This window comes from Fusarium keratoplasticum, chromosome 1, assembly GCF_025433545.1.
Source record: "Fusarium keratoplasticum isolate Fu6.1 chromosome 1, whole genome shotgun sequence".
In the NCBI taxonomy this organism is placed as follows: domain Eukaryota; kingdom Fungi; phylum Ascomycota; class Sordariomycetes; order Hypocreales; family Nectriaceae; genus Fusarium; species Fusarium keratoplasticum.
In genome coordinates, this window is record NC_070529.1 from 4391277 (window position 1) to 4415210 (window position 23934).

The 23934-nt window shown below is 54.0% G+C and overlaps 7 protein-coding genes across 7 annotated transcripts; 6 read left to right on the plus strand and 1 right to left on the minus strand.

The window, feature by feature from the left end:
• Positions 1–3449: 3449 nt before the first annotated feature.
• NCS57_00130500 (uncharacterized protein) lies at positions 3450–4827 on the plus strand (the record flags this gene model as incomplete). Its single annotated transcript, XM_053051373.1, has 5 exons — positions 3450–3848; positions 3919–3988; positions 4036–4053; positions 4105–4309; positions 4362–4827. The coding sequence occupies 5 exons, from the start codon at positions 3450–3452 to the stop codon at positions 4825–4827; spliced, it is 1158 nt and encodes a 385-aa protein (XP_052919888.1).
• A 518-nt stretch (positions 4828–5345) lies between these two features.
• NCS57_00130600 (MRNA 3'-end-processing protein YTH1) lies at positions 5346–6272 on the plus strand (the record flags this gene model as incomplete). The annotated part of the gene is made up of 1 exon (XM_053051374.1): positions 5346–6272. The coding sequence occupies exon 1, from the start codon at positions 5490–5492 to the stop codon at positions 6270–6272; it is 783 nt and encodes a 260-aa protein (XP_052919889.1). The 5' UTR covers positions 5346–5489.
• Positions 6273–6629: 357 nt separating this feature from the next.
• Positions 6630–8245, minus strand: NCS57_00130700 (uncharacterized protein; the record flags this gene model as incomplete). Its single annotated transcript, XM_053051375.1, has 3 exons — positions 6630–7592; positions 7643–8155; positions 8213–8245. 3 exons carry the CDS (start codon positions 8243–8245, stop codon positions 6630–6632), a joined length of 1509 nt encoding a protein of 502 aa, XP_052919890.1.
• A 1635-nt stretch (positions 8246–9880) lies between these two features.
• NCS57_00130800 (Amidase domain-containing protein) lies at positions 9881–11693 on the plus strand (the record flags this gene model as incomplete). Its single annotated transcript, XM_053051376.1, has 3 exons — positions 9881–9918; positions 10000–11383; positions 11433–11693. 3 exons carry the CDS (start codon positions 9881–9883, stop codon positions 11691–11693), a joined length of 1683 nt encoding a protein of 560 aa, XP_052919891.1.
• Positions 11694–12110: 417 nt separating this feature from the next.
• Positions 12111–13102, plus strand: NCS57_00130900 (Methyltransf-25 domain-containing protein; the record flags this gene model as incomplete). The annotated part of the gene is made up of 4 exons (XM_053051377.1): positions 12111–12143; positions 12198–12300; positions 12346–12480; positions 12549–13102. The coding sequence occupies 4 exons, from the start codon at positions 12111–12113 to the stop codon at positions 13100–13102; spliced, it is 825 nt and encodes a 274-aa protein (XP_052919892.1).
• Positions 13103–13609: 507 nt separating this feature from the next.
• NCS57_00131000 (uncharacterized protein) lies at positions 13610–14922 on the plus strand (the record flags this gene model as incomplete). The annotated part of the gene is made up of 2 exons (XM_053051378.1): positions 13610–13787; positions 13841–14922. 2 exons carry the CDS (start codon positions 13610–13612, stop codon positions 14920–14922), a joined length of 1260 nt encoding a protein of 419 aa, XP_052919893.1.
• A 3947-nt stretch (positions 14923–18869) lies between these two features.
• On the plus strand, positions 18870–23138 carry NCS57_00131100 (uncharacterized protein; the record flags this gene model as incomplete). The annotated part of the gene is made up of 4 exons (XM_053051379.1): positions 18870–20715; positions 20766–21098; positions 21153–22308; positions 22358–23138. The coding sequence occupies 4 exons, from the start codon at positions 18870–18872 to the stop codon at positions 23136–23138; spliced, it is 4116 nt and encodes a 1371-aa protein (XP_052919894.1).
• Positions 23139–23934: the final 796 nt, after the last annotated feature.

The following is a 23934-nucleotide window of genomic DNA, read 5'->3' on the forward strand; positions in this document are numbered from 1 at the left end:
CCAGCTCATAACGAGCGAACAAGCCCGTCCGGGCAGAGGATCGAGGGCCGGCCTGGGCTGGGCAGGGCGGCTGATGCTGGTGGAGCAGGGTCCCGTCCGGTATCCAAATTACGGGAGGGTCCAGGATACGGCGAAACCATCCATGATGCATGACATAATTGCGGGGAGTCGTTCAGAAATGTATGGATGATGAGACTTGTGCAGTCGTCGACAGTAAAGCAAAGCAAAGCTGAGCAAGCCTTCAAGGGTCCTGTCCTCTGTCCGTCGGACCGCCTTGCTGATGGCTGTCATTAGTCCGTCTCTCCCAATCATTGAGCCTTGAACCAGCCTCGGGCCAGCCTTGGACCACGCCAATTTGGTCATGGTAAACCTCTGTAATCCATCCATCGCCAAATGACAACAACCCCATGGCGCTTGGCAGGCCAGTGCTGGACAGAAGCGGGACATTCGGGCGAGGCCGCCTTCTCTCGTTTCTTCTTTTCCTCGCGTAAAGGGCTCACTCAAGAACCCTGCCCTGCCCTGCCCTGTCTGTCTGTCCGCGTCACGTCCCTCATTGAGGACAGGACGCCCGAGGCACCAGAGGAGCTGTCCCTCGGCCGTGCTTGTTGGTGGTTGAAGCGAAGCATTGATAATGACTGACACTGACACTTGACAGAGACAAGCCGCGGCCTCCCCGGACCACGATACAGCCCTGTCGTAAAAAGAGTAGAGGGGGAAAAAAAATATGAAACGCAATGACAGGCCAGCAAGACGAGACACGTACAGTACATCTGTGCGTGCCCTTGAGCATTGCCTTGCCCACCGAGAACCCAGCCGAGCAGACGCCGTCCCGTACTTGGGAGATGAGTCTTCTCTTCGGTGCGCGCCTTTGTGAGCGTGAGTGCGTGCGTGCGTACGTACGTGCGGCTATGGCTACGGGACAGCAGGGTGACTCGTGCACGAGTCTCCCCCGTATAAGTCGCCGAATCCGACTGGCCCTGGAGTTTGGTTTGAAGAAGGCATTGTCGTGAGCCACCAGGGCTCGGCTTCGAACCGGGCTCGAACCGGGCTCGAACCGGGACCGCAGCAGGATCAGAGCGAGTGATCCTGCTGAAGAATCGGCGTGATCCAAGGGGTGAAACAGTCTCAGCCAAGATGGGACTTGTTCTCAGCAGCATTAGTGTTGGCTGTCCTCGATGTCTCAACCACCATCTTGGGGACCGGGACAATCCACGACGGTCGAGGACATCAAGGACAATCCCAGGCGTCTAGGTCCCCTCCCCGGGGTGAGGGGCCTGTTGTGCCAGAAGCGCCGAGCCAGGCCCAACAGTACAGCCTCCGATAAGGGCGTCGACAGCCGTGCGGCTCCACGGATTCGCCCTGCCATCGAAGTTCTGGAAGGTCGACGAACACTTGGAACGCACTAAATGGTGAGATTGGCTCCATAATTAAAAAACGGCCAGGGATGCTGGCCATTTGGGCGCAACATTCAGTGGAGTGAAACACCTTCTCTTCAGCTCCCAGTCCTTGCAAGCTGCTCGCCCTGACAGCCAAGTTGAGCCGGGGCCAAGCTCTAAACCTCGCTGTTGCTCGCCATGAATCATCCTAATAACCCGAGAGGCCTTTGAGCCTAGGCCTTCTCATCTCCATCTCCCTCCGCCATCCCCGAAACCTCCAACCAAGACCTAGGCCCACTTGGTTGTGAGTTCAGAAACCGTGACGTGCCGCCATCCTGCATCATCTGAATGTCAACTTGAGACCAGCCACCGGGGCTAGCGGCCTCCAAGGTATACGCAGGGCAGAGTCGCTCGCCAACTGCCAACTCCAGACTCTCGCTCAGACGTCCGTACTGGCGTGACCTGCCGCCGACGTTTCCTCCACATGGCTGGTATGGCAGCCCGGGGTTTAAGCAACCCTGCAGAAATGTCGATGTCTGGCACATCAGAATCCCATGGATCCTTGCTGGGGCGGCGCGGCGCTGGGAGACAACTGTTAGCGTCGTTTCCAGAAACCACACAGCCAACGTCCAATCCCATCCAGATCAGCTTGCAAAGCCCAGCAGAAGGAATTCTGCTGAAATCAAATGTCTCGGTAGTGTGTGCAGAGCCCCCGGTACGTACTCTGTGGAGCTGTCTGACACGCTGTCATGCTCTGTTTTTCTGTTTTTAGCTTCAAACGGCGAGGTGAGGTGAAGCCATCAGGAGCTCCTCGGAGTGTTTCCCCGTCGCCGCATTCAGAGAGCTAGGTTGTTGCTTTATTTCGATCCATTGTTTAATGCGCACAGCCTCGGCCGCGCCCCGGATGTACGGGTTGATTAGGTGCGCATGGGGCTCTGGCCCTCTTGTATCCGTTACGTCGTACCGGGAGTCAATGTTGTGTGATGCCATATTGGCGATTCGGAACCTCCATGTCAGCTTCGCACAAGTCCGAGATGATGTTACATTCAACATATGCAAATTTAACTGCTGCATTTAGCACAGACACGAGGGAGCTCTCCAACAGTCCTATGTAGAGTACACCACAAGGAACTGAAACCAACAAGCTCACCAGGCTCGTCTGCACCCCAGCCAACCTGACTTGGCTGCATTATCTTGGCCTTGAGCTGGACGACGCGCATACCTGTCGGCTGGCATGGGGGGAAATAACCGATATCCATTACCCGGTGGGCGGGTAATGTCGATGCAGGACGTACCAAGGGTCGGCGAATAGGTAATGAGAACAGCAGACCGAACATTGAGTCTTGTAGCATGTGAGACCGAAGCCGACCCGCAAGGTGGTGGGCAGTCTGCGAGTCTTCTGCGAGGCCTTCTGCGAGGCTCAAGTAGACGACCTCGCACAGCAGTAGGTAAGCGAGTGTAGATGCATGTTTGCCCAACCCTGGTCCGTCCGGCCTAGACCGAGTCTCCCAGATCTGCCCAACCGATCCGTTGTCAGTTCTCGTTTCCGTTTCGAGGAGGGATATAGAAGACCCGTTATTAGTAGGTCCCCGCCCGCTCAACCTCTGCAAGAATATACTTCAGACACTTTTCAGATAGAAACTCTCTGCACTCTGAAATGTATTCGACTCTCTCTCGGCTCTCCAGAAAGGCTCTTTGGCATTTGTTCCGTACTGTGTCGCCGCTTGGGCCATGTGAAGCAAACAAACTCCACCCCTCCTTCGCGCAAACTGAACCAAACAGCCGAATCGCAGAGTCCCTCCATGCGCCAACCGCATAACTCATCACCAAAAACTTGCGCCGGTATGTACGTAGTAGATCGTAGGGCACAGCAAGTGCGAACCCCTTTGTCGAAGGCCAGTGTCGGCAACCAAAAGGGTTCATCGGGTGGGCCCTCCGTCATGGAAGCAACCGTGTAATATCCTCATGACCTCTTGCATATGTTGATTGGGGTTCTTGGTCTTGTGCACCTGTCGCAGTTGGTCGTTTCACAGAAATGGCCAAGGTGGTGGCGTTGCCGCAACCGAGGAGGACATGATTCCCGCCGTGATAAAGCGTACCGAATCTCAGATCCTGTCCATTCTCCTTGCCACCGAGTCTCTATCCTTCGCCCTAGAGTCGTTCGACACGATGGAAGACGACGATACCCGCTCTTTCTCGCTCATCTCGACCGTGGGGATAGAGTCCGCATATACGCCGACAGATCAAGATACGGACGAGTTCGAACTCGTCTATGACGAGGAGAGGTCCGAAGGTTCGCGTTGGGATCTGAGCTCGAGCTGCTCCACTTCGCTACCTCCAAGCATTCATGGCTATGAGTACCAGTGTGGCCGACGATATCACAGCTACATGAGCGGGCGGTACCCCCTCCCCAACGATAGCGGAGAACAGCTTCGTGAGGAAACTGAACATGCTCTGTTTCTCCATCTACTTGTGCGTACCATGGCACACAAGCTTGAGGAAACTGAGGTCGGTTCGACTGCTAACGAGTCTATCACTTCAGAGTGGTAAACTCTTCTTGTCGGATATCGGTGGCTCTCCGCGAAAGATCATCGACATCGGCACGGGAACCGGTTAGTATCCCAGAATCTGGATGGTTTCATACTAACGTTGATCTCAGGAACATGGGCCATAGACGGTAACACACGTTTCCAAGGTTTCTATACAGAACCATTGCTGACCTTTATAGTGGCCGACCTGTACCCAGGTGCGAGTGTCATCGGAACTGATCTGTCGCCCATCCAGCCCGAATCGATGCCGTTGAATGCCCAGATGTTTGTCGAAGACTGCGAGGACTCAGAATGGACGCATGGAAACAACTTTGACCTGGTCCACCTCAGGGGGGTGGCTGGGTTCCTACTCGACCTCGATGCCGTGGTCGACAATGCCCACGAGTGAGCAATGTGATACCGAGATATCGGGGGTACATCGCTGACGAGAAAAAAGACACCTCAGATCTGGAGGGTGGATCGAGTTTCAAGAGTTCGACCATTCGGTGCTCTGCGACGACAACACCATGAAGCAAGATGATCCATTGCGTATCTTCTTTGACACCTGTACGGAGGGCATGCGCAAGCATGGTTGTATCGGCTTTGGTAAGCACGATATCAAGCAGTCCCTCAAGCGGGCAGGCTTCAGGCGGATCCAGATGGTGACCAAGAGGGTTCCTCTCTCGTCATGGCCAGGGGACAAAAAGTCGAGGACCGTGGGAACGCTGATGCAGGCTAATGTCTCGGAATGTCTCGAAGCTTTTGCGGTCAAGCCATTGGTTGCCCTGGGAATGACACCAGAGCAGAGACACGAGACGGTGAGCCGCGCTCGCGAGAGCCTTCTGGACAGTTCAATTCGTCGATACGTGAACTGCCATTTCTACATGGGTCAGAAGGTCCAGCGCACTCATGTTTCGATCTGAGCTCTCACCTTTGATCCACTGTGATGATTGATCCTTTGGATTGGGCGGCAGGACAAGCGGGCATGAATTTAATGATTGACGACTTTTCTTGAGGTTGATGGAGGTTCCAAAGATGAACGTGGGGGTTGAGATCATATTGGTCACAAGATGTAGCAGGAAGGTATGGGCGAGGAATGGAACAGGGGCAGTTGCCAACATCGGGCAACAGTGGTGGACGAGCAATTGCGTCGCTCACATGTTTCTATTGAGTTTTGTTCATCCGCGTGTTAGTACAGAAGAGCTTTTATACTCCAATTTAATAACCGATTTTATGAAGCTTGGATAGGTAGTCACCTCTCATGCGACAGCGAGTTGTGGTGCTTGTTACAGTATGGAACTCGACCTAGAGCTGGAGCTGGAGCTGGTGAGTGGCGCCCACTAGCGGCGATCTTGGTCGCTGACAAAGGTTCTCCACACCGCAGACACCTATCGTCACGGGCTTTGAAGCTGCTGGAGCTTTCTGCGCGTGGTGAAATTGTCAACCTCGACCTCAACATCAACACCAAGTTTCTCCCCTCACCGCAAACCATACCCAGCACTCGCGCTCAAGTAGCAATTACGCATTGATAGTGAGATACAGAGCCTACTCCTGCCCCGATAAAGGCCTCGGCCTCCTGCCCAACATGCCCGCCGCAGTCGAGTCTGCCGCATCCGCCATCCTCAACCACTCGGCGACCCCCTACAACTTCCGCTTCTCGCCCTTCCTCCGGCGAACATACCAGGTCGGCCTACCCCCCGACCGTCCCATCTGCAAGGCCTTCCAGTCTGGGCACTGCCCCAACGGCACGCGATGCTCCGAGCGCCACGTCTCTGATGCGAAGACGGCACAGCCCACGGGCGGCCTCAACTCGCTCGTCTGCAAGCACTGGCTGCGCGGCCTTTGCAAGAAGGGCGAGCACTGCGAGTTTCTTCACGAGTATAATCTGCGCAAGATGCCCGAATGCAACTTCTTTATGCGCAACGGATATTGCTCAAACGGCGACGAATGCCTCTACCTTCACATCGATCCTCAGAGTCGGCTGCCGCCCTGTCCTCACTATGACATGGGATTCTGCCCACTGGGACCCAACTGCTCGAAGAAACACGTCCGTCGCAAGCTCTGTGCCTTTTACCTTGCCGGTTTCTGCCCCGATGGTCCGGATTGCAAGGAGGGCGCTCATCCCAAGTGGTCCAAGAACCTGGAGAAGCCAACCCTTAAGTCGGAGGAGAAGAAGGACGAGGATGTTCGAATGGAAATGCCACGAGATGAGGAAATGGATAGGCCACGCGAGCAGCAAAGAGACAGAGACCGTGACCGTGACCGAGATCGGGACAGAGACAGAGATGATGGAGGCAGACACGGCGGTCGACACGGAAGAGGAGGTAAATGGCGTGGCAGGGGACGATTCCGTGGAAGAGGACATTAAGGATCTGACCAACATGGAAGAGAAAGCGAATGGCGCAGACGAGATTATTAAGGATATGGTACAAAAGGCTTCCTTTACTTGGTATTTTAATGGCAATGATACCCAATTAGTTCCTGGGCCTTGGGTTCCTGAGGAACATGTTGCAAATTCAAGTGATGATGAGATGAGAAGAGAGTAAATCAAATATGTATTTTCACCAATCTTTGTGCGAGTCGGGTTGTTTAACATAACATAATCATTGGAGTCGTGACGGCGTCTATTGTAGCAGAACGGATCCTTCTTTCATGTCCCATCGTTATTTGCGGTACACATTAGATCCATTAGGTGACCTGTGTAGAGTCATCAAGGGTTCCTCGTTCAAGAGGTCTCGGACGTCTGAGGGGTCCAGAGAGCTCCCTCGGCTTCATGAGCGCCACCCCAAACGTTGGACTCGGGTGGAACGGCGACGAACTCGGTCGACGTCTCTCCTCCCTCGGCGTCTCCGTTCTCGCTCTCCTCATCAGCCTCGGAGCCCTCGTACGAGCTCGTCTTCCAGGTGGACAGCTCATCCACCCGGCGGATTCCCATCATCCACGAGACGAGGCTTCTGGGGGCCCATCGTCCGACGAATCCGTAGACGCTGGCGCCAAGGCCGACGCGCACGGAGTCAGCAATGATGGAGCCATCGATCACATCAAAGACCGAGTTATGGAGGCTTCGCAGAGAGCTGCCCCTCAGACCGCGGATACGGCCTCCCGAGATGGCAGAGCTGGTCTGTGCCACAAAGTTTTTGGCATAAACATGTCGGGCACCCTCAGGCCAGACGAGAGGTGACTCGGGGTTTCCAGACTTGATGAGGCCTTGCTGTCCATGGCCTCGAGCGGGCACAAAGCTGGAAAAGTCAAAGGTGCCGAGTTGCATGTGGGTAACGGGGATATCAAGAGGTCGAAGTTCGGCAGTGAGAACCTCGGTAAAAGCAGAAAGGGCCGAGCAGACAGTCGCCTCGGGGGCATGGAAAGGCGGGTTAATGGACGAGATGATGGAAGGCGTAAACACAAGGACCTTGGGAGGGACCCATTTCTCCCCGATGGGGTTCAGGCGCGAGGTGAGGAGGGGCAGGAAGGCCTGGATTGTGAGGATCGGCTGGAGGAGGTGGGTATTGAACAGGTCGGCAAAGCTGGACGGGGGGATAGTGGCGATAGGAGAAGTCTGGTAGTGGAGACTTGGGATGAGAATGACAGACTTCAGAGTGAGCTGGTTGGGCTTCATTCCGGGTCCAGGAGCTTGAGGGGACTGGAGGAAGAGAGCAAAATGTTCGATGGCAGCGCCGGCATTGGGTGGCTGGGGTCGATGTCAGCATTTGGTCTTGATATCAAAATCAGCAAACTCACGTCGGTGGTGTCGATACTCAAGGGTCGGATATCGGGTCTCTTCATGGCAAGGACCATGCCCTCATCCTCGGCAGCGTTGCAGACAATGTAGACCATGAATCCCCGCCTCTCCATGTCCAGAGCAAGAGATCTTGTCAAGGGCAGACTCGGCGAGCCGGCGACGACGATAACCTCTGTACGGCCGCCATTCCTAGCCCTCTTTGCTCTCCTCGTCTTTCTGCAAGATCGAGTGGCCTGGTAGCCCTTGTAGACGGCGGCTCCGCACGCGACCACGAAGATGCCCGTCAAAATTTTATGCTTCACCGCCCAGTCTACCAGCCTCTCGCCGCGAGACAGGGAAACGACCTCGACAACGGGCTTCAAGGGAGGCGTAGGCCTCACAGACTCGGGTATCCATTGCGACGTTGAGAGATTTTCCCTGACAACTTCGGCGGCGCGGTCGACATTTTTTTCGATTATGCCGGTAATATTGTCGGTGTACTGGCGGACTTGGGGTGGGATAGCATTTGACAGCTGCAGGGGGCCATGGTCAACCACAAGACGTCAAGCAGGGAAGCCGGCGCAACTTACCACGTCCAAGAAGTGCTGGTCGCCGGCCGACATGATGGCGGTTGGATGTCAGAGGAAAGATGTTTCAACTCAGTTCATATGACGGTCGGTATTGGATTGGGCTGCTTCATGCGGACGGTGGGTGGAGAGCTGGAAAAGCTTCTGATTGCCGAGTTCGCAGAGGTGTGGTGCACGGGCCACCCGATCTCCGCGTCGGAGATCGGGGCATACTGCTCCGGTGGCCGGCTAGCCGGTAAGATCCCGCATGACTTGACCGGCTGCAAGGATGAGCAATGTCCTGTCAAGATGCCGTGCTATGGTGAATTTCTCGGAAAGAATCAGGGGTTGGAGGTAGTTCTGTAGTAGACAAGTCATTGGTTGTTGGATTCGTTGACAGTGATTCACTGCTCTGGGACATCGTTAGCACCAATAAACAACAACCAGTCCACAAGGCATTAAACTATTCAGCTGGGCTCTTTACGCCGTATTGTGTCTCTTTAATTTCTACTTTCTAGAACTCAACGTTATCAAGATCAGAGTTGTAATAAGTCAATGTGGACCAAGAACTCATCTATCTGTCACATGAACTTGGTGGAAACCAAAATATTGTTAAATCTCCCAACTCATGCATCAACTTAGTTTAGTCAGAGCTCGCAGGATCAACTTGGCAATATCACTATCTCACATGTGAAGGCTGTGAAAACAGTGTGGTAATAGACTCCTTTTGGTGGATGGACCCATGACATGCGTCTAGGGCTCCAGGGTGGGCGGGTGTTGGAGACACCACACTACCAGGCGCCTTGCAGGTCTACTCCAACGGCGCTCGATATACCACGTGATAGAGTCGTTTAAATTAACTGCATCTTCATGATACCATTTCCTTGGCATGCTTTGTACTGTCTATTTTACGTAACGGAGACTTTTAGGTTGTTCAAGTTAGAGATGGGAGTAATAGGTGATGGATCTCTGTACAATGGGGCATCTCCGTGTGAATAACGACCTGCCTACTTCGCAAAGCACGAGGCACTCTAACTCACTGCCAGCGAGCGAGATCCTCATGCTAGGATCGTTATCATTCAACAAGTACTTGTAAACCATGGATGTCCAGCCACAAGTGATCAACTACAAGATAAAGGGCGTGAAAGTGGATTGGTCTCGTCTCCACAAGCAAGATTTGGAATTCTCATGTCATTCCCTTTTTCGCTTAGATACGCGAAATAGTAAGGATATTGTAGGATGATGATTCTTAGAAAGAGCATTCAAAAGGGATTTTGACATGTTTCTATTTCTCTGTAGAAATACGAGACCCCAAGTCTGGCCGTCTTCGGACCTTTATCTTCGGACGGCTCCCTATCTCGGCCTGGGGACGACTGCCGGAAAGTGGAGCACGGCCCCTCTAAACGACGGCAGGAGCGGAGATGGACTGCGGGGGAGCCAATGGCTCAGCGGCTATCAGCGGTTCCACCCCCGGCTACCCAGCCCGGATCGGAGCTCGGCGATACTTGCCTTTATCTTGATATCCTGTGACCATCTGCCTCTCGTCCAACCCTCTTATACAGCTTTCATGGATATTGTCTTTCCTTCAACTTATTCCTTTTCAGCTCTCAGATTTTCTTGAGCTTCTTCCTCCCTTTTACTTGCCCAGTCTCAGTCTTGCTTGTCTATATACCCTGCACCACATACACAACCATGTTTCTCTTGGACTATCTACAACATCGGCGAGATTGGTCAGTCTCTTTCAGAGGATGCATATACCTCGATATCATACCTCATCTATTCCAACATTCATTCAACTAACAGCGTGTTAGTCAGTTCAAACAAGAACAACGTGCAAGCCGTATTCAAGGCCTTACATCCTACCATGCTCCCTTCAGTGTCTTGGACCGGGAAATCGTCAACAAGCCCATCGAGGAACTAGTCAAAGACGTACAGAAGGACCCTAGCAAGGCCTCGGATTATCTACACACCTATGGCAAAGTTGCCCTCAAAGCACATGAAAAGACCAACTGTGTAACAGAGGTCTTGCTTTCTTCTGCTGAGAAGTGGCTTACCGATGGTTCCATCAACTTCAAGGGACCTCTGGCTGGCATCCCTGTGAGCTTGAAGGATACAATCGAGGTTGCCGGCTATGACAGCACAGTCGGAATGAGCACGTATGTGGGGAAGCCTGTCAAGGTTGATGGCAACACTGTGAGGATGCTCAAGGACGCTGGTGCTGTGCCATATGTCAAGACCAACGTGCCCATTACACTCCTGAGTTTCGAATCATCCAACGATGTGTGGGGAGAGACTTCGAACCCTTACAACAGAAAGTACACAGCAGGCGGCTCTACTGGAGGTGAGGGTGCTCTTCTTGCTCTCGGCGGTCGCATCGGCATTGGAAGCGATGTCGCCGGAAGTGTCCGCTGCCCAGCCCACTTCTCGGGAATCTATGCCCTCAAGTGCTCGACTGGAAGATGGATGAAGACAGGCATGGTCACCAGCATGCCTGGTCAGGATGGTGTACCGGCAGTCTACAGCCCCATGGCACGGACACTGAACGACTTGACGTACTTCACTCGGTCAATCATTGAAATGAAGCCTTGGACTTACGACTACTCTTGCCACCCTCTTCCCTGGAGGTCAGACATTGAGCGAGATTTCGCGGAGAAAAAGAGTCTCCGGGTTGGCATCCTTCGAACAGACGGCGTCGTGGATCCAAGCCCTGCCTGCAAGAGAGCTCTGGAAATCACTGAAGCCGCTCTCCAGAAAGCAGGCCATGAGATCGTTGAGATCGACCCTCCTTCCCCGTATGAAGCTCTATGCCTCGCATCTATTCTCCTCTGCAGCGATGGTCTCGAGACAGTCAAGTCATTCTTCCGATGGGGTGAATGGAATGACCGCGGCGCAGCTCAGATGACCTACTACTTCAGCCTACCTCGACCTCTCAAGTACCTGCACTACCTTTGGGTCAAGTATGTCCGACGAGATCCTGTTTGGGCTGGACTCTTGCGCAACTGGCATCCCCAGTCTGGGAGCGAGATCTGGGGACTGAACGCTAAGCGCGAGCTGTATAAGAGGAAGTGGTTCGACTGGTGGGACAAGTCTGGTGTCGACTGCTTGATTACCCCTCCGAACGCGACTCCGGCTGTCCCTCACAAGGGAATGCATGACGCCTGCAGTAGCTGTGGCTACACTTTCATGTTCAACTTGGTATGTTGTCCCAACTGCACTTTCATCGCAATAGGCTAACCCGCTATAGCTCGATTACTCTGCTGGTGTCTTGCCAGTAACACATGTCGACAAGGCCAAGGATCAACTACCAGACGGGTTCAAGCTGAAGAGCCTAAATGGTATTGCACAGGGAGCGTACAAGCTTTACGATGCAGACGCCATGCATGGCTTGCCCGTGGGTGTCCAGGTTGTTGGCCGCCGTCTAGAAGAGGAGAAGGTATTGGCAATCATGAAGAGAGTGGAGGATGCTTTGGGTGAAGACAGGTTCCCCCTACTAGAGCTCGATTAAATACGGGGGTATGGGTAGGATTTTCCATCTAGTTGATAGGTTGGGGTATGCTATCTCGGAGACAGATCTGGAGTGGTAGTTAGCCAATTTCACCGACAACCGGCGGGCATATGTAGCTAGTCCCTATCATGACCTGACGTAGACAAGATTGACGTGCCGATTATGCCGGATCTCTATTTTAGCGAATCAAGGCCATGCTTTAGGTCATGATGTTGGACGGTCAAGATCTGGGGGTGGAAATGTATTCTTGCAGGGTAGTTTCACGACTCCGATCTCGGCGCGAGCTCCAAGAGCTTCTCCTCATCAGCCGTCAGCAAGCGACGCTCTCTCGGGTATAAAAGAACGAGGAAGTACCTTTTATCTGAATACCAAGTTCTCAACACAATTGCTCGATCAATCGCCTGCTACACTTCAATCATGGCTCAAGAAAAGGATATGTGGTCTTCCAAGGTGTGCATTCCCCACTTTCTCTGGTGATAGCTTCATCACTTACACGCGCGATAGGCCTACCAGAACTCCGCATCTTTTGTGCCCAAGCTTGCGACAAAAGTGATTGGATGGCTGGATCTTCAAAAAGACGATGTGCTTCTCGACATTGGATGTGGCGGTGAATATTTATCTCCCTTATGGCCAACCCAAGCTGACCATCCAGATGGCATATTGAATGTCGAATTCGCCAAGATCCTGGCTCAAGGTAGTGGTTCGATGCACGGCGTTGATAGCTCGCCTAGCATGATCGAGGCTGCTCGAGAGCTCTGCAAGGATGCCAAGAATTCTACCTTTGAGAGTAGGTGCCCCGGCGTTGTGCAGAACACAACTTTATTGTTCCTGATTCAGTGCATTGACTTGCTATAGCTATCGATGCCACCCAGCTCGTCTCTAAACCAGAGCTTCAACAAGGGACCTTCACCAAAGCCTTCTCCAACGCAGCCATGCACTGGATCCTGCGGCCAGAGGACACCAGAGCTCAGTTCTTCAAGGGCGTGTATGCCGCTCTCGCACCAGGTGGCACCTTTGTATTCGAGATGGGCGGTCTTGGAAACGTCTCTGAGATGCGGACAGCGGCCCTTGGCGCCGTGGCTCGCCGCGTCGGAATGAAAGCTGCGCTGGCCGCCGACCCTTGGTTCTTCCCAGACGAAGCCTGGGCGACAAAGTTCTTGGAGGAGGCAGGCTTTGTGGTTGAGCGGGCCGAGCGTGAGTGGCGGCCTACACCCGCTGATAAGGGTGGTGTAGAGGGTTGGATACGTCTGATGGCAAGCAAACTGCTAGATGCTGTTCCAGGGGAAGTGGAGAGAGAAGCAGCGATACAGGAGTGCATAGAGGTACTGCGGGAAGTTTGCCGGAACCCCGGAGGAGGAGAGATGATTTCCTATGTTAGACTGAGGGCTATGGCTAGGAAGCCAGAATGAGATGATCCCAACATGGAACTCACCGGAATTGTAGGAAAAAGGGCTCACTTCTGCACATGACAGAAAATATCTGAACGGATGGTAATACGGAACAGGCTCCCGGCCACGTTACCTGGCGATATCCGCTTCGACTCGACTAGAATTGAAGTGAATGAGCTCATGGAAGAAGTTCGTTGTATGCAATGGTGATTAGTCATCGCCTAGAGAAACCGGGAAATTTCTAGGCTGATTCCGTCAGCCTCCACGACCTCTCTCCAACACTGAACGTATGCTCAACTGCCTTGAGGGGCAAACGTCTCAAGGCACCTGTCACTTGACGTGGCCAGATCATCATCACTGGCGCAGAAATGAGTCGATAATCATCGTCAACTGATGCCCACACTCGCTAGTTAATCGACATCACCGTCGCTTTTAGCATACACCCGTTGACCCATCTGTCCGTCGTGATATTTGCACTTCTCACCTCAGAGCTCGCTGCGGAGACTGGCAGCTACAACCTCAATAACGATGGCCGAACACGATGCGTTGGTACTTTCGTACGTTCACTTGAACAACTTCCCGAGAGCAAGCGATGCCCTGCATACTTTGAAAAAGGTGGCCTCTTTGGTCAAACCCCTCATGAGAGCGCGCAACTGGAAGGTCCGGGAACTGGCCGAATTCTATCCCGAGCAGGGAAACCTCTTAGGTTCGTGTGCATGGCGCCCGTAGAACTGCAACCCGTATTGAACATGGATATAGGTCTCAATGTAAACCGAGGTATGAAGATATGCCTGCGCTTGCGGCATGCTGGCGACCGGAACCAGTTCATGTCCATCGAGAGCGTCGTCGATACTATGCTTCATGAGCTATCACACATCGTGCACGATGCCCACGATTCAAAATTCCACGCTCTCTGGGACCAACTCCGTGACGAACACCAGGGTCTGGTTCTCAAGGGATATACTGGCGAAGGGTTCCTGTCAGAGGGACACCGGCTGGGAGGTTCTAGGATGCCCCAACGCGAAGCTCGTCGACTGGCCCGAGAAGCTGCCGAGAAGCGTCGAGCTAGACCTGGTGGCACTGGCTCTGGAAAACGTCTGGGAGGAGCTGGTCCTCGGCCGGGCGAGAATATTCGCAGCGTCATTGCAGATGCAGCTGAGCGACGAAACAGGACGCTCCGTGGTTGCGCAACGGATAACCTCGACGAGTCTCAGATCCGGAACATTGCTGATGCCGCTACAAGGAACGGCTTCCGAACACAGGCCGAAGAGGATGAGGCCAATGATGCAGCTATCGCGCAGGCTCTCTGGGAGTTGGTGCAGGAGGATGAACAGGCCAAGTATGGAAGCAGTTATATACCCCCAACCGCGAACAATCCAACTGGCAATGGCGGTGGTGCAGTGATGAGGGACCAAGGGGGACCTAGTAGTTCGGGGTCCAGACGATCTTTGGGCAACACGGCTGATAGAGAGGGACATGGTTCCAATGCTGCAGCGAGAGAACCTCGAGGATGGACATGCGACACTTGCACACTACACAATCCCGCCACCTTTCTTTGTTGTGATGCTTGCGGGATGGAGCGGCCCGCAAAGGCAACGCAGGCCATAGACAATCGCCGATCCAGGTCGCCAAAACCTGGAAGAAGACCGGTTGTTGTCGACTTGACTCAGAGCCCGCCGCGAGATCGACAGCAGAGCACTACCGCCTCACAGACAACAAGACCGGTGGCGAAAGCTTCCTCCGTCCCTCAGACATGGCAGTGTAGCTTTTGCGGGACGGAGATGGAGAGGCAATGGTGGACCTGTTCAACCTGTGGAAAGATGAAGGATAGTTCGGGATAGGCTGACGATTACATCGTCGGCGGTTAGTAGAAGATGGATAACGTGAATTGAAGAATTGATACCCCTTGAACCCTGCTCCTGGCTCTGGTCGTCGGTCAGCGATGACTTCATCGTGGCAGATTGAGTGAGCATCGAGCCCACCGCGGCTGCTTGGCCTGGCCTGCAAGGCTCTGCTGGCCTCTGCCGGTATGGGCTCACGACAGCCAGGCATTTCAGGGCAAAGCCAGGGCGCAGGGGTCGAACATCAGATCGTGGCCCTGAGATTCCCGGGAAGATGACGTTGGGAGCTTTGCAGCTTTAGGGAAAGCGTCGATCGAAACTGGAGATGATCTGCGGCGCGGGCTCGGACGCCATCGGAGCTTTATGGCGATTGGACCTTAGCAGACGAGGCAGGAGAACCGGTGGTTTGGGGAAGATGAACTTGGGTTAAACGAGAAGAACGGGACGCCTACGCTTGAAGCGGCTGTCCAGATACAATCGCCCTGCGAGAGCCCCATGAATCCTTGAATACAACCTTTTCGCTCATGGTGGTTCGAGATGTTGACCCACCGCACCCACCGAGGACTTTGCCCTGTTCGCACAGTCTCAGATAAGCAACATGATTGTATCCAGCATAGGCATGTATCAGGGCATGGGCAGCCAAGGTAGAATGGGGCCTGAAGCCCTCTCGCTTTTGTCAGGAGAACGTGGATGGCATTGGTCTAGCCGATGGGTTCTAGACGGCCATGGACCCAAGGTCAGACCACAATAGACCTCAACAACCCTCGTCTACCGCCCTTAAAAAACCCATTCAGAGGGCCACAAATGGACAGAGACATGTTGGCGCAAGCCGCGAACTAGGATGAGCACGTTCGGAGCGTATTTTGGTAAAACAGACGCTTGGCCGCGTGCTTGGCGTTTGGGAAGCCATCTCTTGCTTCTGCAACTGAGGGGATTCAGTGACGAGGATCCCGATTCATGAGCACGCTCCTGAGCCGACGGCTGCATGCAAACAAGGCCAGGGACTTGCCGGCCGACGATCTTGCCACTGGAAACGCACGGAAACCCTCGACCCTTAAAGCTGCCAGTCCCGGTCGAGGTTAAGAACTGCTGGCCGGAGCCGAATCGGGGTGCGAGTGGATTTGATCAGCTCTGCATGCCTTGGTGCGAGAAGCCTCTTGCTGTTGTTTTGCTTTTTGTCCCCGTCCCCTTTCTCTCGCTCAGTCGTCGTTGGATCCTTCGCGCGGTGCCTGAAAGAGGGCCGTCTCATTCGTCGGTTCCCGCGATCTCCTGTGTCGTGCATTTTCTGGAGTGGGGTGCCGCGACAGATGGACAGGGCCGGCATGCGGGTGTGACTGTGACTGCAACCCAGGTAGCGAAGCGGTCGTGTGTTTGTGTGGGAGCGTGCGGGAGAGGGCATCAGCAGTGGGAGGTGTAGGAGCCATTGGCTCTGGCTTGGTGTTGAAGAGATGCCCAATTGCCGCTGCAAAGACAGCAAGCAGCATTCACGGTTGGGTATCCGTACCTTCAAGCTACTGTACTTGTTAGTGTCGACGTCTAGCCGGTGGAGGATAGACGCAGAATTCGTCCGGTGTCAGGCGGCTTAGCCATGTAGACAGTGTCTGTGCCAAGTAAGCGCTGCTGGCAAGTGGGTGTGCTTCACATGCTCCCTTCCAACGGGCGGATTTGGAAAATCCATGATGATGACCAGGATCATGTTTGAATTTGAAATGCGGCCGATGGTCGGTCGAGATGGATGGAGTGTTGGAGGAGCGGAAGGGAGGTGGAGGTGGAGATGGAGAGAGGGAGAAACGCCAAAGCTTGGCTGGATGGGGGCCCTCTTTCGCCACTGGCGCTGTCGGGGTGTGGGCGGGTTCCATGGAGTGTTTTAGTGAACGCCCAACACCACAGCTCATGCTGTGCTACGCAGTAGCTCATGTTGTAGCTCCAGCTAGCAATTAAGCCTGGGCTTCCAGTGTGAGATCGAGTCGACTCAACTTCAAGCTCTAATTAACTGGATGGTCGGCAGCAGCCACGAGGAAATCGCCGAAGAGTCGAGTGACAGCTACCGTCGATCAGATCAGAGGGACGGGGATTAACCTGCCCTTTCTAGCCGACGTGCAGGGTTGCAGTCTAGGCTGGTGACTTCTGGGAACCGTCAGGCCGGCATCAACTTTGTGGTGTTGTTGGTGTTGCCAGGATCGAGGATATCCAACCACATGGGACGGATCCGCGCAAACCTTTCCACTGCGTGACACCCTGCTCATTTGTGGACTGGTAGAGTGGCAGTAGGTTCAGATAGTGCTAACCGCCCTGTCCCGGTACCTGACTTGGCGACCTTGGGCACACACTGGACTGGACAGCTCTGATAGAAGCTCCATCTCGCCCTCGCCCTTGACCTTGGGAAGAATGGAGCGGCCAAGGTTGGAACGACCGGGCTCTGGGTTCTTGGGTAAGGTGTGTTGAGCGGATTGTTCTCATTGCTACGCAAGGGCGTCGTATTGTGGACTCTTTCTCCAGGCCGAGAACCTACAGTACCTCTAACAGCAGCTTATCTGCAGCGGGCGAGCTCTTGGTGCTAGCTGGGAGGTCATCTGTGCTAACAAGCTTCCCGTCGTCCTTCGGACCACCAAGGCTAAAGTGGTCCCGATTCTGGGCTTCACCGAGCAGAGTGCTTGGGCTGATATCCAACTCGGTCCGCCATCTGACCCTCTGCGGCCGTGCGATGGAGGGCACGGCGTCTGTGCCATCAGAGACACGGCGAGTTCTCTCTCGCGTGAACCGGCCTGCTCACCGCAGAAATCAGGGCTTGCCAGGCCATGCCATTGTCGTCCTCGATCGGCATTTGGACACAAGGCGTGGCCCCACGCGTGGAGGCGATCCCGACCCTGGCCAAGCCTGGCACGCCGCGGCGGCCAGTCGAGGGTCCGGCAGTGCCCCACTTCGCAGCATCTCACCTACCCTCACGCCCCCCAAAGAGCAAAGAGGTGCGCCCTGGAGCCCGCAACACCCCGTAAGGCCACCCCGTTCAGGCGTTGGACCCTCGTAAGCCCCCGCCCGCCGGTGCTCTTTCAACTAACTGCATGGATGGTGGCCGTCCCGCCGTGTCGTCTCAGCTTGTGCCCCCAGCCCGCAGAAGGTGTCAATTCAGGGTCCCCATCCATCTCAGGGCCCTTCTTCCACCCCTTCGTCTGAACGGACAATCTATTGCCTATTCTATCCTTTACAGCAAGTTGCATTAAGCATTGGTCTTTGCCCATTCGTGCCGTGTCGGGTCTGCTCTGCTCTGGAAGGGCGCTCCGGGTTAACCCATCCACCGTTCAGACCTTCCTTGTCTTCTCCTCTCGGTTCTGCTTCAGTCCCATCATCCTTTTACACCTCTAGCTGTCTTGTCTCCAACCGTCCTAGATCGCCTCGACCTACGGATACATCGCGGCTGCTCTGCCAGAGTCTGCCAGCTCTACGCTCCTCGGCCATCACGGAACCTCCTCCGTCGTCTTGACCGGAGCTGCTGGACTTCAGGTTGACTGGGCGATAGAGGGCATCCCACTGTTGCCTGACCTCACCTGAGCTGGTTGGGTGATACCTTCCCAAAGTTAAATCCTGTTCCCGTCGACGCCGCATCCAGAAGACCTAGCTAGGCCCCTCGCTACGGCCTGTCTCACTCTCAGCATATCCCACCTTTGCGCCATGCCAATTCCCCGTCGACGGTCACTTGTCGATTCGTGGTAGAGAAAGCCTCGCCGCCCACTTGCCGTCGTCTAGACCCTGTCTCAGTCTCGAGGTCGAGGCCGTCCGCGTTGCGAGAGTGTTAGACATTGCTCCCCACGGCCATTGCGGCGCCATCTTTCCACTCTTGACTCTTTTCTTGGATATTCTATTTTGTTACCCTTAACTATTGCTCCTGTTCGACTCTCAAGTCGCTTGACACGGCTCGTTCTCGATGCCTCGTGACGGGCAGAACCGACATGAGCCCTCCCGAACAACTTCGCTCCAGCAGCCAATCCCGAGCTATTAGGCCCGCCGCAGCTGTGAACGACACTGGTTTCCCATTGAGCCGCTCCGAGTCACATCCTAATCACATCCAGGCGCCTGTTCCAACCGCTGTCAACCCTGCGCGACCGAGAGCTGCCGCGGACCTGGTCAACGAATCCAACCGTCAAGATGGTAGCCCACGCCTGCTTGGTGGAGGACGCTTCCTTCGAGATCCCCTCGGAGACGGCTCGAGGTCACCATCCCAGAGTCCATTTCGCCTAAATATGCCCGCCATCTCACCCGGTCAGCTCGCCTTCTCAGCTATGCAGTACCTGCCGGTGCCGACAATGGTTCTTAACAATCTAAAGACGGTTGTTTTGGCTAATGAGGCGATGGGTCGAATGCTGGGAATAGTTACAGAAGATTCGGACGAGGAGGATGTATCCACCACTATCGAACATCTGCGGGGCCAGTCCCTCTCTCAGGTCGGAGTCGATATGTTACAAGACGGACAGCCTGTGTGGGCCACATGGGAAGCTTTCCTTGACACCTTGGTCGATGAGATGGGCGTACGAGTACCGGCGAGAGATTCGAGACAACACTCCCAGTCAGGTGGCGACGCAACACCAACCACCAGTACCATGCCCACCCCCGAGAGCCGTCCCAGCCCTCCTGCTCGCCAGACCCAGGATGCCGTTGTTGAGGTCGTCATCACCAGGAAAGGTATCAGCAGAACTTCCTTCGACAATAGGTATAAAGCCAAGGAGTCAGACTACCAGGTCTTTGCCAAGATGATCATCACTATCTGGGAGCTCGAGGATCGGCAAGCTTTCTTCACACTGACCTTTACCAACACCCAATCGCCAAAGTCAACGCTCTCCAACACAAAGAAGTCGATCGCGAGACCGAGTATCCTCGAGGCTGCCGAGCGCAAGTCCATCTCCCACTCCAACCCGTCCTCAGTCGCATCCAGCAGAGACTCGAACTCGCCCTCGTTTCACAGCCCTGGCATTGTCACCATGTCTTCGAGCCCCTTTCCCCCGATGGGACCTCCGTCCGTTGCGTCCCATTCTAGCACACCATCACTCCTGCAGAAGATGCTGCTGATGAAAGACGCCTTATTAAACAACACCCAGATGCCCATTCTCGCAATGTGGAAGGATGGCAGTGTCACGTTCCCCAACTCCGCGGCTCGCAAATTGTTTGAGAAGGATGCACCGCTTGACACCTCAGTCAATGGCTTCGATCTCCTTCAGTACTGGCACATTTACACCGAGGACTTTTCTCGCCGATTGGATGTTGCAGAGTATCCCATCTCGACTTTGCTCAAGACCGAGACCCCCTTTAGCGGTACTCGTGTAGGAATGTATGATGAGGCTGGGAAGAAGCTGGTTTTCGACGTGCTTGGAGAGGCGATTCGGGACGATTCAACAGGTGACTTCCTTGCTGGCGTTGTCACGGGACGCGATGTTACCGTTATGACAGAAGAGATCACACAGATCAAGGAGCGGGATGAGGAACGATTTAAGCTCATCTGCGACACGATGCCTCAACTGGTCTGGACGGCAACCTCGGACGGCCTGGTGGACTTTTGGAACACTCGGTTCTACAATTACTCGGGACTCACTCCAGAGAATAGCCTCGGCAAGTCATGGGTGAATGCTTTCCACCCGGACGACCTGGTCGAGGCTCAAAGAAGGTGGAAGCATTCTTTGAATACGGGCGACCCCTACATGACGGAATACCGATGCCAAAGCAGAGATGGGCACTGGCGCTGGTTCCTCGGACGGGCATTACCTCAACGTAACAAGGAGACTGGCAAGGTTGAGAGGTGGTTTGGTAAGTTGTATACTGGCATTGTTTCATCCCCTGGCTAAACTTGGAATTAGGAACTTGTACCGACGTTCACGAGAGCATTCAGACCAAGATGAATGCCAAGCGCACACGACAGCAGCTGCTCAGCGTTATTGCTCACTCCCATGTTACCATCTTCACTGTCGACCCGAAGCGCCGAGTGACGATGCTTGAAGGCGCCTTGATTTGGAACAATACCCACGAAGAGAACCATGACGGAACGAGGTGGTTCGTTGGAGAGAACATGTACAAGGTGTTCAACCGTCTGACCGCACAACTCGCCGACGGCGAACGTCCAGAGTTCCTGGAGCCCATCGAGCTGATTCTTGACGGGCAAGTTGCCGAAGATGTCAAGGAACACGGGATTGGTAAGACTTGACTAAGTTTGAGGTTTTCAGTAGCCTTCTTCTAACTTCTGATAGACGATCGTTGGTATAGGACTCGTTTCCTCCCTATGTTTGGCAAAAAGACTCAAGAAAGCGGTGCAAAGAACGATACGTATATCGAGGGCGTTATCGGCGTCATCATGGATGTCACGGAGCTCAAGAGCCGCGAACAAGCATTGGAGAAGCAGTCCAAGGAGAAGCGAAAGGCGATAGCTAACGAAGCAGCCGCCAAGGAAGCCAACAGACTCAAGAGCCAGTTCCTGGCCAACATGTCTCACGAAATCCGGACGCCCATCACAGGTGTATTGGGAATGGCCGAGCTACTCGCTGGAATGCACCTGGACGAGGAACAGCAAGAATACGTTGAAAACATCCAAAGCTCAGCAACATCTCTCCTCACCGTCATCAATGACATCTTGGACTTTTCAAAGGTGGAGTCAGGGCGCCTCGACATTGAAGAAGTACAATTCTCGCTGTCTCATATTGTCAAGGAGGTGGGAAGAATGTTGCAGTTCGCCGTGGAACGCAAGAATCTCGATTTCCAATCAGATATCGGGGACGGCATCGAAAATGACCTGGTTGTTATTGGAGACCCTGGACGCGTACGACAGATCCTCACAAATCTCTTGACCAACAGCATCAAATTCACGAATCAAGGATACGTTAGGTTCTCGGTGGTTGCGGAGAAGGAAACGGCTGAATCCATCGAGGTCAGGTTCACGGTTGAAGATACAGGCATTGGTATTCAAGACGAGGTTCGGAAGAAGTTGTTCCAGCCGTTCAGCCAAGGCGACGCATCAACCGCAAGACGATTTGGAGGCACTGGACTGGGTTTGACCATTTGCAAGAACTTGTTGGATTTGATGCATGGACGGATCTCGCTAGAGTCCAATGTTGGTGTTGGAACCCGAGCGACGTTCTGGATCCCCTTCAACAAGCCAAGTGGCCCGGCAGAAGCTGGCCTTGCTAACGCAGGCGCTATTCCTGACCGCCTTCAATCTGAGTTGAGCATGTCTTGCAATAGCTCGGAGTATGATCAAATTGTCGGCACCCCTCCGGCGTCTGATGGAATGCAAGGAGGCTCCTCAGGATCTCGCCGGGCCCGGTTTGGTATCTCATCATCATCAAGTCCTGACCAGGAGCTGCCCCCATCAGAAAGAGCCAAGATCCACATCTTGGTGGTTGAAGACAAGTAAGTCATGGATGGATCGATTGGAGGAGTCTAGAGCTGACTATGACAGTCCCATCAACCAGAAGATTGCGACCAAAACAATCGGTCGACTTGGCTTCCAGGTGACGGCTGCCTGGAATGGAAAGGAAGCCCTGGAATATCTCTCTGGTGTTCACCAAGGCACCAAACCCAAGCCGGATATCATCCTGATGGATGTGCAAATGCCCATCATTGACGGATACAAGTGTACACACTTGCTGAGGCACCACCTCCCTTACAAACCTATCGTCCAAGATGTCCCTATCGTGGCCATGACAGCATCGGCGATCCAGGGCGATCGAGAGAAGTGCACTAGGGCTGGTATGGATGACTACTTGGCCAAGCCTGTTCGGAGCGTCATACTAGAGAAGATGCTGCTTCGATGGTGCCATGCTCGGCGTCGGGCATCTACAGCGCCGGATCCTTCCGCATCGGACTGTTCAGAGATGAGCGAACACTGTGACAACGCAGATATTCCACATGTCGGCATCGACGAGAACGATATGCCTCCTGTTGGACGCACGTCCGAAGACTTCAACAACAGCCCCATTACGCCCCGGCCGTTGACGACGAACGGACAGAACGAGCCATCCCCTTTCGATACCACGGCTCCGGAACTCGCGCCTCAGTTGCGGCGGCCGGAGGGAGAGACTGAATGGTCAAACAGGCTTCAAGAGACCAAGCTCATCGACGCTGCGGGTGGACCATCGAGCTATCGAAGGAACTCGTACCAAGAACTACAGACTGGGGACTCATTGACGGAGGAGAACATCAGCAAACTAAGGAGCGGTAACCAAGCGCCACGCCGGTAGAACGACAAGAACGTTCGGGACCTACGGCGCATTGGTCACATATGGACTGATGTATGGAGCTATCGAGGACTACATCGGCGATCTAGTTGGTCATGTTTTGTCAACACATCTACTGCTTCTCCGGTACGCACGGAGTAGCTTTCATCTTCTTTTCTCTACTCGAGCATTCGCAAAGAAAAACATGCATTGCATGACGGGTTGGCGTTGGAGCAGGTCTTCTCTCTTTCACAGTGGAGAGGTCACAGAACTGCGGAGCACATACGATTCAAAAGCTTGGGGTGGGGGGGCTTTACAACAACTTGATTTAGGAGGCTCATGCTTGTTTTTTTGCCCATTTTATTTTTTTATGTTCGCTTTTTTTTTCTTCGGAGAAATCATAGACGGTTCACCATTTTTGTGAGAACAAACGGGATCACCCGCATATGCCGGCGGGATCGGATGGGAGGGGGGCAAAGGAGGAGACTATTTGGATTATGATGACTTGGGATGGTATGATTTGATTAGCAGGAGGTCGGCATTTGGAGGTGGCATGTTTTTAATGAGCCATGTGGTTAGTAAAGTACAAGTAGGTAGGCAACGATGAATGATGGATGATACCTCTTTTTTGTTATACCGTCTTTCTCGATATGACCCTCGACAAGCATCTTGAACCCTCATTACCCCGACACTCCTCGCTTGCTTGTTTACTTGCTTCTTGCTAACTGATAGATCCATTTTACCCATCATGTTACACAGCCTCTCTTGCTCTTGTGCGCTGGCACCGGCATATCCACCCTTCCCTTCGGCATGTCGCTTG